This window comes from Oryctolagus cuniculus, chromosome 1 (assembly GCF_964237555.1).
Source record: "Oryctolagus cuniculus chromosome 1, mOryCun1.1, whole genome shotgun sequence".
In the NCBI taxonomy this organism is placed as follows: domain Eukaryota; kingdom Metazoa; phylum Chordata; class Mammalia; order Lagomorpha; family Leporidae; genus Oryctolagus; species Oryctolagus cuniculus.
The window spans coordinates 74,630,356-74,644,134 of record NC_091432.1 but is presented as its reverse complement, the minus strand read 5'-3'; the positions used below and the strand labels follow the sequence as shown (position 1 = coordinate 74,644,134).

At 36.9% G+C, this 13,779-nt stretch overlaps 1 protein-coding gene across 29 annotated transcripts in view; it reads left to right on the top strand.

Annotated features, from left to right (window-relative positions):
• The window catches only part of DLG2 (discs large MAGUK scaffold protein 2), a 2,256,157-nt gene that overhangs the window by 2,063,973 nt on the left and 178,405 nt on the right, over positions 1-13,779 (top strand). For all 29 annotated transcript variants that reach the window (XM_051821188.2, XM_051821179.2, XM_051821160.2 and 26 more), the window contains one exon: positions 4,043-4,157. In XM_051821188.2, coding sequence (XP_051677148.1) covers positions 4,043-4,157 — 115 coding nt within the window. The remainder of the gene's footprint in view (positions 1-4,042; positions 4,158-13,779) is intronic.

Genomic DNA, 13,779 nt, shown 5'->3' with positions numbered 1-13,779 from the left:
AGCTCTGTGTCCAATGACCACTGTCACCTAGAAGCTCGGTGTATTTGATGAAATTGGTTAACCTCTCTAAACCTGATTCCTCATCTCTAAAATAATGCACCTATCTCAGAGCTTTCTTGGAAGGGATAATATAATTTTTATAAAGTATGTAGTATAGATCCTAGCCCATTGAATGTAATCAGTAATCATGAATTGCCCCTTAGAGGATATAAATATTGGAGCATTTAAAAATCTCATGTGAATGTACTCCTGAGTTGTAGAATCAAGAAAACGTGTTAGAAATTTATTGAAAATTGTTCCAAAAAGAGATGAGAGGAATGACTGAAATTTTGGGGGAAAAGAAAAGTGACTAACATCAAATGGTTGTGGTAGATTTTTGTGCTTTAACTTGTTGAAAATGTAATTTTCAAAGTTTTAAAACAAAATTTATACTGCACTATTTTTGTAACATTTCCCATTTATTTATAGAGCGTTTCTAACTTATATGCAAGCAGCTGGAGACAGAGCTCCTCTCTCCCCCCACACACATGTGAGTGTACACACACATATGCACACACCCCTACTTGGTATTTTTAAACCCAGACCTCATTGTTTTTTTTTTTCTCTAATTAAATTCCTTGTACCTACATTTTATTTTTCAAATAAGAAGAAGGAGCAAAGAGAAGGATAAGTGCCTTTGAACACAGCATATTTGATTAAGATGATTGTCAAAGCAGACAAGTTGAAGACAGGGTGGATTCCAGTGAAGGCAAATGCAATATAAGTCATCCATAGTAGGGAATTAAAACATTGTAGAATATGGTGCAAACACTCTTAAAACGGCAAAAAAAAAAAAAAAAAACTTTTGGATATCTAATCAACCATGCAGTAAGACAAATATAATTTGTTATTAAGGGAAGTATTCTGCTGATATATATGAAGTGTGACAGCTATAAGAGCCTTGTCAGCATTAAGAAAGTGCTAATTGACTGCAGGTTAAGAATCACAGAACTGTTTCCAGTGTCTGACATAACTGAAATGGGAAGAAAATAGAGATTGCACAGAGAATGATAAAAATAACATGGGCGAGGTGGAGGTTACAGTGTTGTGGTACAGTGGGTTAAGCCACTTGGTATGCCAGCATCCCAAATGGTCGAAACCCAGCTGCTCTGTTAACAATACAGCTCCCTATTAATGCACCCAGGAAGACAGTGGAACATGGTCCAAATACTTGGGCCCCTGCCACCCATGTGGAAGACTAGAATGGAGTTCCCAGCTCCTGACTTCAATCTGGCCCAAACAGGCTGTTGTGGTTATTTGGGAATGAACCAGAAGATAAAAGATTGATTTCTCCTTTTTCTCCTCCTCTTCCTCCTCCTCCTCTTCCTCTGCTTCTGCTCCTCCTCCTCTATCACCTCCTCCTCCTCCTCATTCTCCTCTTCCCCCTTCTCCTCCTTCACCTCCTTCTCCTTCTCTCTGTACCTCTTCCATTCATATAAATAAGTAATTCATTTTTAAAAATAACGCAGATTTTTGGAAGTAGTACTGATTTTCCAGAAATAAGACCTTGAAGTTAGACTATTTAGTCTTTGTGCAAGTGGTATTACAGGAGATGCATATGTTGTCTTTATTGTAAAACATAACACTGCAAATTGGCAATTTCAATACCTGCAGACATTTAAAACTGAATTCATCTAATCATTCTGCTCACTCACACACTCATGATTCATTCATGCATTCATTCAGAATATGCTTACTGAGCACTTACTATTGAGTACCTCCTGAATGTCAGAAACTATATGAGAAATAGGGAATGCCAAAGACAGTAAGACATGGCTTCTGCCCTCAAAGAATTCAGTCCAGTATGGGAGGTGGACAACTTGCACAAATCTCTAAGTTGCTGTGAGAAATACAATAAGGTAGCAAAGAAGTCAAACAGAGATTAGGGACTGGCACCAAATTAGACATTTCTGGTGGCTTAAGGGAACTTCACACTTATTGCCAGGAGTGAAGTCATCAACACTCTAAAGAGAAGAATCCCTTCTCTCTAGATGGGAGATTTAATAGTACTCAGGGGTGATACCCGGCAGTCAGCAAGTAGCAATATAGGTCATGGATCAGAAGTAGCTAAGAGTTTCTGCTTCATATCCCAGATCAGATCATGTTCTTCTCCAAGCAATGCCAGTGGGAGGAGGTGGGGAAGGGATTTTCATTTCTCTACCAATCTACCATAAACAAGCACACTGAGATTCCAGGTTATAGTAGCAAAAAAGCTGTACTGGCTTAAATATCTAATTATAAGGAAACTATTAAAAAAATTGGTCTAAATTATGGGACAAAATTAAGGTTAAAAAATTATGTGTTTGGTAGAGGTGGAAAAAATTCAACTTCCAGTATTAGAAAAAAAGAAAAAAATCTAAATGCAGTGTATAGTTATGGTCTTAAGGACCTACAAACATATACCTATTAACACACACACATTTATATCCAGCAAACAGCTATCTGTGCACATCTAGAGTATCTGTAGGGCAAAAAAGCACCAAGAGTTAGAAGGTGAGAGAAGGCAGAAGAGACAAAGTCTTCTCAATTTTCTGTGTGTTTTCCTATATATTTCAAATCTTGCAACATCCATGTGGCTAGCAATAAATGTTAATGGTTTTTTTAGGCTATCAAGAAAATATGACTTGATCAAAATAATGTAAATCACATAAGTATCATATCTATGGTTAGAAATAAATATTTTCTCTGTGGTAAAATGGAATGAAATAAATTATGTTTATATTAAAGATGTGGTTAAATATGTGCCATAGTTATTTGATGATTTAGTATAGAATTATTCAAAGCTGAGTTTTAATAGGAAGCCTTCCAAATCTAGATAATACCAAACCTTGCTTAAGCATCAGAAATTTCCAACCAAGTTTTATGACTTTATCTTTAGATTAGTACATTTGAAATATATTTAACATTCTGACTTTATTATCCTACTGTTTATTGTTAAAAACCAATGTCAAATCTTTTAGAAAACCCTATCCTATAATTACCAATAAATATTCAGTAAATTGAAATTTAACTTTATGGATTGTTTATTATAAAGAATTTGAAACACTGCAAATGTCTTATTTTGTATTCAATATGACAATGTTTTCTACCCATATGTTTAACCCTAACCTCCTGAGAAGCTGATTTAAATACATTGTGCATCTTAGAATTGATAAAGTTTGGCATGCAGACAAAGTTGTGAGGCAAAATTAATGTCTGATCCCAAATGATCAAATTCTGGCAGCCCCCCACCCCCGACACACACAGAATAAACACAGTTAAATCAAATGGCATTTCTTCCACTATTTGTCACCAACACTTGATTCTCTGGTCTAAAAGCCCAGGGGTAATTGGAGATGCTCCTCGATACCCTATGTATGGGAACTCTTTGACTTTTAAAATTTTCTTTTTTTAAATAAATTAAACTTTTAATTTTGAGATAATAAGAGATTCACATGCAATTGTAAGAAATAATACAGGGAAATTTCCTGTACCCTTTACTCAGTTTCCACTTACAGTTACATTTTGCAAAATTATTGCAGGTGATCACAATCAGGATATTGTTATTCACAGACTATCAATCTTAGGCAGATTTCCGCAGATTTACATCTACTGATTTGTGGTGTGTGTGAGTGTGTGTGTGTGTGTGTTTAGTTCTCTGTAATTTTCTAACATGTGCCCTACTTATATGCACCACTACAGTCAAATTAGAGAACAATTCTGTTACAAGGATACTTTGTGTTGCCTGTTTATAATCACACCTATTTCTCCCCCAAAAGACTTTTCACAGGTTGGAAATGTGATGGCATGTGTTTTCCAGGTAACCTTTGCTAAGTAACTGGTTTATCTTTTTCCTCTTGTGGGTGTCCTTGAATAAATAATAGAAAGCAAGCACACCATTCTTGAGTTGTGCAGCTCCTTTGGCAAAGGGACCCACAACAGGGTCAAAGGGCTACTGTGCTGTGCAACCTTTCCAACTCTAAAGGCACCAAACCAAATTTGCCACCTCTGTTTCCATCCCCAGATTACGCTCGATTTGAGGCCAAAATCCATGACCTACGAGAGCAGATGATGAACCACAGCATGAGCTCCGGGTCCGGGTCCCTGCGAACAAATCAGAAACGCTCCCTCTATGTCAGGTAGGCAATGCAGCACTTCTTACTCTGATCTGCATTCTCTGAGCAACCCAGCGTGGGGAAACAAAGCAACACCTGTAGCAATGAAACATCTGTTCTAATTAGTCTATGGTCAGCAGCACATTACTGGAAAATCTTAAGTTCTAACACTTTGAAGAAATATTTGGTGTTATTAGATTAATTAGAGATTGCTGCTTTTATCAAATTCTTCTTGAAAATGTTGTAATCCAGGGTAAAGTTTTTAGCGTAAGTAGCAGTGAAAATAGTGAAAAGGGATATTTTTGTTTTTTATAAGTCTTAAATTGAATACATGAATCAAAACCCTGCGCAGTTGCTCATCCTCAATTAGGAGGAAAGTGTTATCTCTTAACCTGCTTGATACTGATGGCATTAATTTGGATGTATTGATTGGGAATCAGCAGTATTCTTCTAAATAGTTACATGTTTTTTAAACAAGTTTTGGTGGAAAGACTTTCTTCTGTGACAACTAATTATCAGTTGTTCCTAGCCTGACAAAACTCATTAACTTACCAGAAAAAAATAATGATTGATTGAACTTGAGATGCCCTCAAGCATTTCATCTCTGTAAGACCCATCAAAACTCAGCTTTAACATTCCTCCTAGCACAAACCTCCTATATAACTTCCAAACTTCATTACTGCTTACTATGTTTTTAAAATACTGTAAGTCCTAACAGCCAGAAGGAGGGTGGTCATGCCTAATCAATGGTCAAATGAATCTATGTTCCATATGGGAGAAACATTCCCATCACCATTTTATTCTCCACTGCCCAGTCTAGTCCAGATTTGGGTCATATCCTCCTCACCTGAAATTTCATTTTCTTTTCTTGGCATGAGGTACATGTTATAGATTCTAAATGGTGCACCTGAATTGACTGTGGTTCTAGTTTGGATGTAAAATTATTTTGCATATATCAGGTGGCAGAGCAAGAACAAACCAAGAGCAGGGTTCTGGAAGGAAGTAGATTTTTTTTTCGAGAGAGAGCTTAGACAATTGGTTTTCAATATGATTAGTGGTGTGGTCAATTTAAAAATCTATTATCTTGCTTTTTAAAAAATTATTACATTTTTTATGATTTTCTCCATCTTAAAATTTTTAAAAATATTTTATTTTCTAAATTATTTTAATTTTAGTTAGTTTTTAGCAAATTCAATGTGATCTGCAGATACAATTCTTTTTTTTTTAACTTTTATTTAATGAATATAAATTTCCAAAGTACGATTTATGGATTACAATGGCTTCCCCCCCATACCGTCCCTCCCACCCACAACCCTCCCCTTTCCCACTCCCTCTCCCCTTCCATTCACATCAAGATTCATTTTCGATTATCTTAATATACAGAAGATCAGCTTAGTATACATTAAGTAAGGGTTTCAACAGTTTGCTCCCACACAGAAACATAAAGTGAAAAATAATAGATGATTTTTTTTAAATGATGATGAAATCAGATCAGACCTATTGTCATGTTTAATCCCAGTGAGAGTCAAGTTGGGAGTTGATAATTTCTTTTTTTTTTTTTTTTTTTTTTTTACAGAAGATCAGTTTAGTATGCATTAAGTAAAGATTTCAACAGTTTGCACCCCCATAGAAACACAAAGTGAAATATACTGTTTGAGTACTCGTTATAGCATTAAATCTCAATGTGCAGCACATTAAGGACAGAGATCCTACATGAGGAGTAAGTGCACAGTGACTCCTGTTGTTGACTTTACCAATTGACACTCCTGTCTATGGCATCAGTAATCTCCCTATGCTCCAGTCATGAGTTTCCAAGGCTATGGAAGCCCTCTGAGTTCTCCGACTCTTATCTTGTTTAGACAAGGTGATAGTCAAAGTGGAGGTTCTCTCCTCCCTTCAGAGAAAGGTACCTCCTTCTTTGAAGACCTGTTCTTTCCACTGGGATCTCACTCACAGAGATCTTTTGCCAGAGTGTCTTGGCTTTCCATGCCTGAAATACTCTCATGAGCTTTTCAGCCAGCTCCGAATGCCTTTAGGGCAGATTCTGAGGCCAGAGTGCTATTTAGGACATCTGCCATTCTATGAGTCTGCTGAGTATCTCACTTCCCATGTTGGATCACGCTCCCCTTTATTTATTCTATCGGTTAGTATTAGCAGGTACTAGACTTGTTTATGTGCTCCCTTTGACTCTTAGTCCTTTCATTATGACCAATTGTGAACTGAAATTGATCACTTGGAATAGTGAGATGGCATTGGTACATGCCACCTTGATGGGATTGAATTGGAATCCCCTGGTATGTTTCTAACTCTACCATTTGGGGCAAGTCAGCTTGAGCATGTCCCAAATTATACATCTCTTCCCTCTCTTATTCCCACTCTTATGTTTAACAGGGATCACATTTCAGTTAATTTTCAACACTTAAGAATAACTGTGTATTAATTACAGAATTAAACCAGTCATATTAAGTAGAACAGGCAAAAAAACTACTAAGAGGGATAATGTATTAAGTTGTTCATTAACAGTCAGGGCTATGCTGATCAAGTCACCATTTCCCATAGTGTCCATTTCACTTCAACAGGTTTCCTTTCTGGTGTTCAGTCAGTTGTCACCGATCAGGGAGAACATATGGTATTTGTCCCTTTGGGACTGGCTTATTTCACTCAACATGATGTGTTCCAGATTTCTCCATTTTGTTGCAAATGACTGGATTTCGTTGTTTCTTACTGCGGTATAGTATTCTAAAGAGTACATATCCCATAATTTCTTTATCCAGTCTACCATTGATGGGCATTTAGGTTGGTTCCAGGTCTTAGCTATTGTGAATTGAGCTGCAATAAACATTAGGGTGCAGACCGCTTTTTTGTTTGCCAATTTAAACTCCTTTGGGTAAATTCCAAGGAGTGGGATGGCTGGGTCGAACGGTAGGGTTATCTTCAGGTTTCTGAGGAATCTCCAGACTGACTTCCATAGTGACTTGACCAGTTTGCATTCCCACCAACAGTGGGTTAGTGTCCCTTTTTCCCCACATCCTCTCCAGCATCTGTTGTTGGTAGATTTCTGTATGTGAGCCATTCTAACTGGGGTGAGGTGAAACCTCATTGTGGTTTTGATTTGCATTTCCCTGATTGCTAGTGACCTTGAACATTTTTTCATGTGTCTGTTGGCCATTTGGATTTCCTCTTTTGAAAAATGTCTATTGAGGTCCTTGGCAAATCTCTTAAGTGGGTTGTTTGTTTTGTTGTTGTGGAGTTTCTTGATCTCTTTGTAGATTCTGGTTATTAACCCTTTATCTGTTGCATAGTTTGCAAATATTTTTTCCCATTCTGTCGGTTGTCTCTTCACTCTCCTGACTGTTTCTTTTGAGTACAGAAACTTCTCAATTTGATGCAATCCCAATAGTTGATTTTGGCTTTGACTGCCTGTGCCTCCCGGGTCTTTTCCAGAAACTCTTTGCCTGTGCCAATATCTTGAAGGGTTTCTCCAATGTTCTCTGGTAACTTGATGGTGTCAGGTCGTAGATTTAGGTCTTTAATCCATGTTGAGTGGATTTTTGTGTGAGGTGTAAGGTAGGGGTCTTGCTTCATGATTCTGCACGTGAAATCCAATTTTCCCAGCACCATTTATTGAATAGACTGTCCTTGCTCCAGGAATTAGTTTTAGATCCTTGATCAAATATAAGTTGGCTGTAGATGTTTGGGTTGATTTCTGGTGTTTCAATTCTCTTCCATTGGTCTATCCATCTGTTTCTGTACCAGTACCATGCTGTTTTGATTACAACTGCCCTGTAGTATGTCCTGAAATCTGGTATTGTGATGCCTCCAGCTTTGTTTTTGTTGTACAAGATTGCTTTAGCTATTCGAGGTCTCTTGTGCCTCCATATAAATTTCAGCATCATTTTTTCCAGATCTGAGAAGAAGGTCTTTGGTAGTTTGATTGGTATTGCATTGAATTTATAAATTGCTTTTGGGAGAATGGACATTTTGATGATATTGATTCTTCCAATCCGTGAGCATGGAAGATTTTTCCATTTCTTCGTATCCTCTTCTATTTCTTTCTTTAAGGTTTTGTAATTTTCATCGTAGAGATCTTTAACGTCCTTGGTTAAGTTTATTCCAAGGTATTTGATTGTTTTTGTAGCTATTGTGAATGGGATTGATCTTAGAAGTTCTTCCTCAGCCTTGGCATTGTCTGTGTATACAAAGGCTGTTGATTTTTGTGCATTGATTTTATACCCTGCTACTTTGCCAAACTCTTCTATGAGTTCCAATAGTCTCTTAGTAGAGTTCTGTGGGTCCCCTAAATAAAGAATCATGTCATCTGCAAAGAGGGATAGTTTGAGTTCTTCCTTCCCAATTTGTATCCCTTTAATTTCTTTTTCTTGCCTAATAGCTCTGGCTAGAACCTCCAGAACTATATTGAATAGCAGTGGTGAGAGTGGACATCCCTGTCTGGTACCAGATCTCAGTGGAAATGCTTCCAACTTTTCCCCATTCAATAGGATGTTGGCTGTGGGTTTGCAGATACAATTCTAAGAACACAATGGTATTCTCTTCCTCCTTCCCTTCCTCCCTCCCCCACTCTTCCTCTGCCTTCTTTCCTCCTCATTTTCTGTCATTTTTTTTTAGTTTTTGAGATAATATATTTTAAAATTACATTACATTTAAAAGGCTTAATACTTCAACAAATAAGAAAAAAGTAAAAGGCAACTAAAAAGCAAAAATACCAGTTTGGTAGTAGCTCAGACAACAGCTATAAACAACAATTGAATGGAAAAATGACTGTTTCATCCATGTACAGTAAATTTTCAAGTACTCACAGATCATTAAAACTATAGTAGTAGAATAGCATTCTTAACCATTAACTTGACAAAGGTATAAAACAAAGTTTTACAAAGCTATATTTGCAGCAATACTGAAGCATGCGGACATGTCTTTTTCTTTCTTTTTTTGTGTTTTAAATTTTAGTTCTCACATATAAGGGAGAACATGCTGTATCTGTCTTTCTGGGTCCAACTTTTTTCACTCAATATGATGTCCTCCAGTTGCACCCATTTTGCAGCAAATGGTAGAATTTCTTTCTTTTTTATAGCTAATAGTCCATTGTGTGTGTATATATACCACATTTTCTTTATCCATTCTTCTGATGATGAACACCTTGGTTGATTCCAAATTTTGGCTACTGTGAACAGTGCTGCTCTGAACATGGTGGAGCAGGTATCGCTTTGATACATTGTGTTCAAGCATTTTGGATATATACCCAGTAGTGGGATTTCTGGATCATATGGCTAGTCTATTTCTAGTTTTTACGAAATCTCCACACTGTTTTCCAGAGTGACTGAACTAATTTACATTCCCACCAGCAGTGTATAAGTGTTCCCTTTTGTGCACATCCTAGCCCCTGTGTTTGAACTTCAGCTATTCTGATGGGAGGGGGGTGTGATATCTCATTGTGGTTTTGATTTGCATTTCCTTGATGTAGAGCATTTTTTCATAATTTATTGGCCATTTGTTTTTCTTCCTTTGAGAATTGAAGTCATTCTCTTATTTCTCAACTGGATTGGTTGTTTTGTTGAGTTTTTAAAGTTGCTGATATATTTGGGATATTAATCCTTTGTAGGAGAGGCGGTTTGCAAATATTTTTCCCATTCTATTGATTGTTTCCTTTGCTGTGCAAAAGCTCTGATTTCAATATAGTCCCATTTGTTTTTGCTTGTGTTGCTTGTGCTTCTGGGGGTCTTATCCAAGAAGTTGTCTCCTATACCAATGTCCCAATGTCTTGGAGTTTTTCCCCTACATTTTCTTTTTTCTTTTTTTTTTTTTTTTTTGACAGAATTAGACAGTGAGAGAGAGAGACAGAGAGAAAGGTCTTCCTTCAATTGGTTCACTCCCCAAATGGCCACTACGGCCAGAGCTACGCTGATCCAAAGCCAGGAGCCAAGTGCTTCCTCCTGGTCTCGCATGTGGGTGCAGGGGCCCAAGCACTTGGGCCATCCTCTTCCTTCCCAGGCCATAGCAGAGAGCTAGACTGGAAGAGGAGCAACCGGGGCAAGAACCCAGTGCCCATATGGGATGCTGGAGCCACAGGTGGAGGATTAGCCAAGTGAGCCACGGCGCCGGCCGCCTCCCTTACATTTTCTTTCAGCAACTTCATAGTCTCAGGTTTAAATTTAGGTCTTTGATCCATCTTGAGTTGATTTTTGTATATGTTGGGAGATTTGGATCTAACTTTGTACTTTTAAATATATAATCCAGTTTTGCCAGCACCATTATTGAAGAGATTATCCTTGCTGTACTTTATGGTCTGAGCACTTTTGTCAAAAATCAGTTGGCCATATGTATGTGAGTTAATTTCTGAGCTCTTCTTTTCCATTGACAATCTAAACAGACCGATTTATTTTCTAACCTGCAACTTTACTGAATTGGTTTTATCAATTCTAACAGCTTTTTGGTGGAGTGTTTAGGTTTTTCGATGTACAACATGTCATCTGCAAACATGGGTGTTTTGATTCCTCTTCTCCAATATTGATGCCCTTTATTTCTTTCTCCTCCCTAATTGCCCCCACTAAAACTTCCAGTACTATATTGAATAAGAGTGGCAAAAAGTGGACATCTTTATCATGTTCCCAAGCTGAGGGGATATTTCAGCATTTCCCCATTCAGTATGATATTAGCTGTTTGTTTGTGGTATATAGCTTTATAATTTTGAGAAAGTGATCTTTCTATACCCAACTTTGAGGGGTTTTTATTATGAAAGGGTGTGTTGAATGTTATCAGATGCTTTGTCCACATCTATTGAGATGACCTTATTGTTTTTGTTTTTCATTTACTAATGTGATTTATGATGTTTACTGATTTGTAAATATTAAATCATCTTTGCATTTCTGGGATAAGTCCCACTTGATCATGATGTATGACCTTTTTATGTGATTTTATTTGATTTGTTAATATTTTGTTGAAACTCTTTGCATTTATGTTCACTAAGGATATAGGTCTGTAGTTTTCAAGTTGTGTCTTTGGTGAGTTTTGGTATCAACATAATGCTGCCTTCATAAAAGGAATTTGGCAGAGTTTAATCATATTCAATATTTTGGAATAATTTAAAGAGTGTGGGACTTACTTCCTCTTTGAATGTTTTGTAGAATTCAGTAGTAAAACCATCAGGTCCTAGACTTCTCCTTGATGGAAAACTTTTGATTACTGTTTCATTCTCATTGTTTGTTTTGGGTCTATTTACATTGTCTATATCTTCTTGATTTAATCTTTGTAGGTTCTGAGTCCAGGAATTTATCCATTTCTTTGAGGTTTTCCAGTTTATTAGCATATAGTTCTTCATAGTAGTTTCTTATGAACCTTTGTATATCATTGTTGTCAGTTCTAATGTCTCCTTTTTCATATCTCATTTTATTTATTTGAGTTTTTCTCTTTTTTTCCTTGTTAATCTGGCTAGAGATGTACCTATTTTGTTTATGTTTTCAAGAAAACAATTTTTTATTTTGTTGATCATTTGTGTTTTTTTAGTTCCAGTTTCATTTATTTCTGCTATGATGCTTATTGTCACTTCCTGCTGATTTTAGGTTTGGTTTGTTCTTATGTTTCTAAGTCTTCAAGATGCATCATTAGATCTTTAATTTGAGAAATTTATCTTTTTTAAATATAAGCACTTAATGCTATAAACTTCCCTCTTAATATTGCTTTTTCTGTGTCCCACAGGTTTTGATATGTTGGATATTAATTTTCATTTATTTAAAGAAAATCTTTTGTTTCATTTTTTTTTTTTTTTTACAGGCAGAGTGGACAGTGAGAGAGAGAGACAGAGAGAAAGGTCTTCCTTTGCCATTGGTTCACCCTCCAATGGCCGCCGCGGCTGGCGCGCTGCGGCTGGCGCACCGCGCTGATCCGATGGCAGGAGCCAGGTGCTTTTCCTGGTCTCCCATGGGGTGCAGGGCCCAAGCACCTGAGCCATCCTCCACTGCACTCCCTGGCCACAGCAGAGAGCTGGCCTGGAAGAGGGGCAACCGGGACAGAATCCGGCGCCCCGACCGGGACTAGAACCCGGTGTGCCGGTGCCACTAGGCGGAGGATTAGCCTAGTGAGCCACGGCGCCGGCTCTCTTTTGTTTCATTTTTAACTTCTTCCATGACCCACTGATCATTCAGTAGCATATTGTTTAATTCCCATGTATTTGTGAGTGTTCTATTATTCTTCTTGTTGATTTCTAGTTTTATTCCTTTATGGTCTAAGAAGATACATGGTATGACTTCAGTCTTTTTAAATTTGCTGAGACTTGATTTGTGGCCTTATATATGGTCTATCCTAGAAGATGTTCCATGTGCTGATGAGAAGAAAATGTATCCTATAGCTGTTGGGTGAAATGTCCTGTAAATGTCTGTTAGGTCCATTTGCTCAATAGTGTGTTTCAATTCCAATGTATCTTTATTGATTTTCTGTCTGGATAATCTGTCCATTGATGAGAGTGGGATATTGAAGTCGCCCACTATTCTTGTATTGGAGTCTATCTCTTCTTTTAGGTTTGATAGTATTTTCTGTATATGGTTGGTCTTATTTTGGGTGTGTATATATTTATGATTATCATGCCTTCTTGCTAAATTGAACCTTTTGTCAAAATATATGTCTTTCGTTACTCTTTATAGTTTTTGATTTAAAGTATGTTTTATCTGATATCAAGATAGCTACACCTGCTTGCTTTTGGTTTCCATTTGCCTGGTATATTGTTTTCTAACCCTTCACTTTCATTCTGTGTGTATATCTTTCTTTGTGAAATGAGTTTCTTGTAGGCAGCATATAGTGGCATCTTGGTTTTTTTATCCATTCAGCCCACCTAAGTCTTGGTTGGAGAAATTAATCCATTTACATTTAAGATTAGTATTGATAGATAAGAACTAAGATGTCTCATTTTGTTGATTGGATAATGACTGTGCTTGCCCTGTTAGTGAATTTGATGGTGTCATTTGTTTTCATGTTTACTTCTAATGCAGGAAGTCCTTCAGAATTTCTTATAAGGCTGGTCTGTTGGTGGTAAATTCTCTCAGTTTTTGCTTATTTGGAAAGTACTTTATTTCTCCTTTACTTTTACAGGATAGCTTCACTAGCTGTAATATTCTTGGTTGGAAGTTTTTTTTTTTTTTCTTTTAAGACCTTGAATATATCATCACACTCTTTTCTGGCCTGTAGGATTTCCACCGAGAAGTCTGATGTTAATCTAATTGGTTTTCCTTTATATGTAACTTGGTGCTTTTCTCTTACTATCTTTAGAATTCTCTCCTTGTCTTTAACTTTTGACAATTTGATGACAATATGCCTTGGAGAACACCTTTTTTGGTTGGGTCTGCTTAGAGTTCTTTGAGCTTCTTTTATCTGAATGCTCATGTCTCTCTTAAGACTTGGGGAAATTTTCATTTATTATTTCATTTATCAGTTTCTCAACCCCTTTTTCCTTATCTTTCCCTTCAGGAATACCTAAACTATGAGTATTTGGTCATTATAGGTATCCCATATTTTGTGTAGACTTTCTTCATTCTTTTTAATTCTTTTCTCTTTATTTTTGTCTGGGCTATTTCAAAATTCTTGTCCTTGAGGTCAGAAATTCTCTCCTCCACTTGACCTATTCTGCTGTCAAAGCTCTAAA